At 53.3% G+C, this 6,000-nt stretch overlaps 2 protein-coding genes across 2 annotated transcripts in view; one reads left to right on the top strand and one right to left on the bottom strand.

Moving 5' to 3' along the window:
- PDCD11 (programmed cell death 11) overlaps positions 1 to 1,563 on the top strand; it is a 35,273-nt gene extending 33,710 nt beyond the window's left edge. The window contains exons 35-36 of the mRNA XM_057506268.1: positions 421 to 586; positions 1,256 to 1,563. Coding sequence (XP_057362251.1) covers positions 421 to 586; positions 1,256 to 1,427 — 338 coding nt within the window. The 3' untranslated portion in view covers positions 1,428 to 1,563. The remainder of the gene's footprint in view (positions 1 to 420; positions 587 to 1,255) is intronic.
- A 1,197-nt stretch (positions 1,564 to 2,760) lies between these two features.
- CALHM2 (calcium homeostasis modulator family member 2) lies at positions 2,761 to 5,584 on the bottom strand. The gene is made up of 2 exons (XM_036898764.2): positions 5,014 to 5,584; positions 2,761 to 3,710 (listed from the first exon to the last, which is right to left on the bottom strand). The coding sequence occupies exons 1-2, from the start codon at positions 5,566 to 5,568 to the stop codon at positions 3,294 to 3,296; spliced, it is 972 nt and encodes a 323-aa protein (XP_036754659.2). The 5' UTR covers positions 5,569 to 5,584; the 3' UTR covers positions 2,761 to 3,293.
- Between the last annotated feature and the right edge of the window lie 416 nt (positions 5,585 to 6,000).

Below are 6,000 nucleotides of genomic sequence, written 5' to 3' on the forward strand. Positions count from 1 at the left end.
ATCTGGGCGTAGGGTTGGGGAAATGTCTTTTCATCTGAGGGTGGTATTAGAAAAGCCTGTGGAGGGTACATGGCCAGCTCTCTGTTGATTATGTTCATGAACTTAATGCATTTTGCATTTCAAAGGTTAAACTCCAAAGACAAAGGAACCAAAAAACACTAATTCTGTTGCCCCTGGGCACCCCACCCCCTTTCTGGGCCTAGAGAATAGGGTGCTGCTGTGGGAGTCACAGATCAGTGTCCCTCTGTACTTGACCCTATACCCACCACTGTGTCCCTCTTGTTATCACCTAGGTCTTGGAGCCCAAGGGCGGGGAACCAGGAGTCACTCTGTCCCTGTAGCACACTGGGTTGGGGTTGGGGGTGGAGGTTGGGGGGGGTTCTGTCTGCTTTCTGTGTGTGAGCTGCCTTCTCCCTGCAGACATGGATGTGATCTCCAAGTTTGCCCAGCTTGAGTTCCAGCTGGGGGATGCGGAACGAGCCAAAGCCATTTTCGAGACCACTCTGAGCATCTACCCAAATCGCACAGATGTCTGGTCAGTCTACATCGACATGACCATCAAGCATGGCAGCCAGAAGGAAGCCCGGTGAGAGGGGAAGGAGACTGCAGCTGAATTTCCCTGTGGGAGGTCAGGGGCACTGGCCAAGTAGACGAGTTTTAGGCTCCCAGCAACTCCCAGCATCCCACATTCTCCTACTCTGGAAAAACAGCTTTGACACTATGTGCCAGGGCTTGTGGCATTCACTTTTTCACTTTATTTTTCTGCTTCAGAGGCCAGCCTCAGGTCTATGTCTGGAACCTTGTGTGGGAGGAAGGGTAGCCCTGGCCTGGGCCTGAGGAAACTTAGGTTTTCCTCATAATTAACACTGTGCCTGGCTCTAATCATAGAGAATGTTCCCCAGAAGGCAGGGAGGATCAGCGATGGTAGACTGAGGTCCAGAAAGAACTAGTGCCACACTCAAGCTTTCCTCACAGATCTAGACCTAGGACCTCTGTGTGTGTCCCCCCTGAGCAGCTTGGTCCTGATTGCCTGTATGACTTTGGGCCAATAAGCCTTTTAACATGTCTGGGTGTCTGCTCATCTAGAAAGGTGGTCCCTCTCTCCCCAGGGCCACTGGTGGACGCTTAAAATGCTAATAGAGATAGCCGTGGGCTTGCCGGATCACAGGGCCCTAGCTCCAGGGCATGCGAGCAGTGGGTGAGGCTAGCCGGGAATCGCGTGGCCGTGGCAGTGCCACCCTGCTTTTCCTCACAGGGACATCTTCGAGCGGGTCATTCACCTGAGCCTGGCCCCCAAGCGAATGAAATTCTTCTTCAAGCGCTACCTGGACTATGAGAAGCAGCACGGCACCGAGAAGGACGTGCAAGCCGTAAAGGCGAAGGCCCTGGAATACGTGGAAGCTAAGGGCTCTGTGTTGGAAGACTAGTGGTGGGCTGGCTCTGATAGCCGCGCTTATGGGCCAGCCCGCCGGGCCTCAGGCACCGGGCAGTTGAAAACTGTGGTGCTTTTTCTGCAGCTCCCTTGGGGAAATCCTGTCATAAGAAAGAGTTTGAGATTTCTAATTCCTTTGTGCTTATGTTAGTACCAATTTATTTCAGTTTTTTCCTTTTCTGAGGCTGCTCAGTGCTTGCAGGCTGTTGGACTCCCTGGAAGCTGAGGGTCTTTCCTTGATGGGAGTTCCTTGGGAAGCAGGAATGGAAGGGCTGCCTCTTAATGGTCAGGGGTCCCACTTGGCCCTGGCAGGCTCTTGGTCCCAGAAAGGGTCCACAGGGTCCAGGGAATGGCCCCTTTCCCTAGCTCTTGGAGTCTGAGCATTCCCTCATCTTCAGCTCAGCTGGTAGCTTGTGCCCTTTTGTGGAGGCCAGGAGGACAAAGGTAGAGCCCAGGAAGGAAAATCGGGGAAGCTGAGCGCCTGAGAGGAAAGCTGCAGGTAATGGCTTAAACCAGCTGGTGGGGTCTCCTCCCAGTCAGACACCCAGCCTCTCTGAATGGGATGCCTCATTGGTGAAATGGGGTTAGAAAGTCCTTCCTGAAGGCTTGCTATAGATCAAGTGCAAGCGCGTATGTTGTGTGCTGACCAGGGCCCAGCAGGGAGGAGCATCTGTGAGAACCTGCTTTGGGGAGAGCCACGCGGCCTCTCTGTCTCCTTGTAGCTCTGGGAAGAGATGAGTTCTTGGAGGCCAGCACAGACCCGGCTAGTTGTTGAAGCCTTTTCCTTTTTGGCTTGGGCTTGAGGGAATTAAGAGTTTTCTTTGGCAGAGCTGTAAATGTCCTGAGAGCTGGCATCCTTTTGGTGGGAAATGACTGGTATGCCAGGAAGCAGGATGGGGACAAGGGAGAGCATCACAGGCTTAGAGGCAGTGGAGGTTATCAGCCAAGGGCAGGCAAATGGGCAGGGAGGCAGAGCTGGGCCTAGCCTGATTGTAGGTTGTAAAAGCCAGCCTGCCTTGCTCAGTGCAAGATTTTCCGACCTGTGAAATTTAAACTGAGCTTCCCTATGAAAAAGGCCAGGCTCCATCTGTTCCCAAGATCAAATCAGGTAACTTTGAGTCTAATTGCCAAGAGATCATCAGCCCCCAGAGTCTTCCCGTGTGTGAACACCTGGGCCTCCCTGCCCGGCTGCCTGCCCTTTCATCCATTTTAATCTTGCCAAGAGTGTTTTTGTCCCCTTCTCTCTCACAGGGGATGGGATTTGGGCCTGTCCACATGACCACTAGCCTGCTGTGGCATGGCCCAGTAATCATGCAGACACCAAGCTCGTCTTTTATATTAGTAAAATCTTTATAAAAAATGTAAGTACATAAAATAAAGTTAGAAACATATATTAGAGGGCAGCTTCCCAGCTGAGCACTGCCAAGTGAGGTGTCCACATGCAGTTCACACACAAATTAACTGCACAATATCCTATACTAGTGGGTTTTCTTGTCACCTGGCTCTGCTGGCCAGAGCTTCCCAGCCTTGGATTCCCACTAGTAAAAGGTCATTCATATTACAGTTAATTAAGGACCAGTTCTGGGAAAGGGTCTTTTCTCCAAAGCTGTTGACCAAGTGGCTGGTGTCAACAGTGGAGGGGTTTCTTCAGGTCTGAGAACTTTCCAGTCAGAGCTGACCACGTGTCTACCAGCTTTCTCTTCCACATCCCAGGCTACTTTCTGTTCCTTTCTCTTGACCTGTTTCCCTAAAAAGCTATGGGTAAAAGAAAAAATTCCCTTCTGATGCAGATACGAGTAGGAAGAGAGGTTCAGTTTAGGACCAAGAACTGTCATTAGCAAAGAGTGTGGGAACAGGACCCTTAGGAGGTGAGCAGGGCCATCTCCACATTGTCTGGGGCCATGCCGTTGCCCGCCAGACCCTGGGCCCACTTGTGCAGGCGGCTGTAGAGTGGAAGGCCCTGGTTCTCGCGGTACAAATAAACGCCAGTGATGGCGTTCCACTGTGGTCTCGGCTGTGTGCCTTCTACTTGGAACTTGGCAGCCAGCTCCTCATCATCCTTGCTGAGCGCCACAAAGCCAAAGAAGCGGCGCACGTTGTTGGCAGCCAGCACCCGTGAATGCACCTCGGCCGTGCGCTGGAAGAGCTGGTCCTCGTTGGTGCGGTACTGCGCCCAGTAGGCCTCCTGGCGGTAGCTGAGTGGTGAGCAGTAATGCTTGAGGCACTTGGTCAGGAACACCAGGATGGCTACCACACCAATGAGCAGCCACCCAAAGAGCTGGGCAGAGAAGGGGCAGGGTTGAGGAAGGGCAAGGAGCTGTCTGACTGCCCCCCACCCCAGGAAGAAATGGGAGCTGGTCGGGGGGTGGGTACGTGAGCCTCAGAGCCCCACGGGAGCTGGCCGTCACCTCCTGGGCCGCAGACGCTGCTCCTATAAGGGAAGCAGGCCCTCACGGCTGTGGTTCCACCTTTGTCCTCACTCCCTTGAACTCACACTTCCTCTCATCTTGGACTTTGCCTCCAGCATTTTCTGCTGTTCCTTCAGCCCCAAAGTCCCCACTCCACATCTCAGCCCATCAAAATCCAGCTCAAACTGCCAGGCTCAGCCCAGATGCCACCTCAGGAAGCCTTCAAAGGCTCCTCTGGGAGCAATCTTGCCTCCCTGTGTTCCCCATGGCCTGTTTCCTCTTACATGACCACTCCTTGCCTCGTTTTGAAATCTCCCATGTGCTCATCTCATGCTTGCTTGGGTGGGAGCCCACTGAGGGTGAGGATTGTCAGTCACCTCACCTTTGTGTCCCTATTTGATCCTGCCCAGAGATGTGTGGGCATTTGAGCATTGTCAGTAGATTTTATTTTTCTGTCTACCATCTTCCACCTCCTTTGGTGCTGTCTCCAGCCCTGCTGCTCTGCTACTTGTGTTTCTTAGGTATCCGAAAGGAGACCTGTTAGAAATTTTTGTGCTGCTTGTCTCACCCCATTTCTGTAAGTTAACACTTCCAGCTCAGTTTTCTGCTTCTGCCCAGGTCTCTGCCTTTCCCCTTTCTTGGCTGAACAGCCTCTGCTTCAGAACTAAGCCAAAGCTGAAGCCAGGATCCAGGCAGCGGCTGCTGTTTCCTGATTTGACACCCCTTGTAGCTCACAGGACTCCCCTGTCAGCAGCACTTAAGGCTGACTGCTGGGGCCTTTCTCAGGAGGGGAACTGCTCATCCCCAGAGGCAGCCACACTCCACTATCAATTTACAGCTGACAGTAAATGTTTCATAAACTTGAAGGGTTTTGTGCTCAATCCGATAGGAGTAAAGAGCTTAACCTGTGACTGAGATCAAGGCTCAGTGTGGGCCAGAAAGACATTCCTTTAATGTTTAAAATGATCTCTTTGGGCCTGGAATTGACCCTTGCCCCACTAACCCATGGGTTATCTATCTCTGATACCTGACTGATAATCTAGTGCTTTCCTGGAGACCCTAGCCCCCGAGAATCAACTCCCAACTTCATCTCTAACGCTGGGCCAACCTGACACAACCACCAGCCACCACCTGGGAAGAAAAGAGAGGGAGGTTGCTTTTGCATAGCCTTACCTGGGACTCATACTTGAGCCTGCGGCTCACCTCCTCCCGGAAGCCTGACAGGTTGGCAGGGCCCTCTCCACAAGGGAACCTGGCCAGGATTTCTGTGGCATGGGTTGGTGGGAAGCCCTCTTCCCCAGCTGTAAGTGAGGAGGGGTCCACAAACTCACTGAGAGCACAGACATAGGCCTCACCACGGAGTAGGGAGATGACAGACCAGGTGACGGGGGCCACAGCCGCACGGCCCAGGATGGAGCTTAGAAGGAGGAAGTTGGCAGCAGCTGAGCAGTTCTTGGTCCTCCGGTACTGGCACTCGGCAACCAGGTTCCAGGTGTGGTTGTTGAGGATGACACCAATGAGGAAGAGTGCCAGGGCAGGCACGCCGATGGCTGTCAGCCCATATAGGTAGTTCCGGGCTGGTGAGCAGGGGCAGTGGAAAGCCACCACAGAGAACAGCTCCTGGCTGCCCACTGTGCCCAGTGCCACCAGCCCATTGAAAATCATTACGTCCTTGCTCTTGAAGAACAGTGATAGGAAGCGGAAGTTCTCTGCGATCAGGGCTGCCATGATGACAAACCGGCCAGGCCCGACTGCAGGGATGGAGGCGGCAGAGACTGGACTGGATGGATCCTGGTGTGACTAGGAAGGAGTGCAGGCTGGTGGGCACCTGAAGGCAGGGCACGGGCTTGCCATTTTATCTGCTACAGTGGCTGGCCTGGTACTTCCTGTGGAATAGTAGATGACTGATAAATGTTTGCCTCTGAAGATGGATTGAAGGAATCTTGGATGACCACGCTACTGAGAAGGAGACTCAGGGAGCCTTGGGTCCTGGGGGGAATGATAGCAGGCACTGCTCCCGAGCTCCTAGATGTGGGAGGCACCGTATGTCCCTCACTGCCCATCATGATTCTCATTGAGCTGTCATATCCCCAGTATATAGAGAGAAGGTGGAGGCTTCCGGAGGGTGAGTGGCTTGTCAGGGTCACGTATAAGTGGCAG

The sequence above is a fragment of the Manis pentadactyla genome, chromosome 8 (genome assembly GCF_030020395.1).
Source record: "Manis pentadactyla isolate mManPen7 chromosome 8, mManPen7.hap1, whole genome shotgun sequence".
Lineage (NCBI taxonomy): Eukaryota > Metazoa > Chordata > Mammalia > Pholidota > Manidae > Manis > Manis pentadactyla.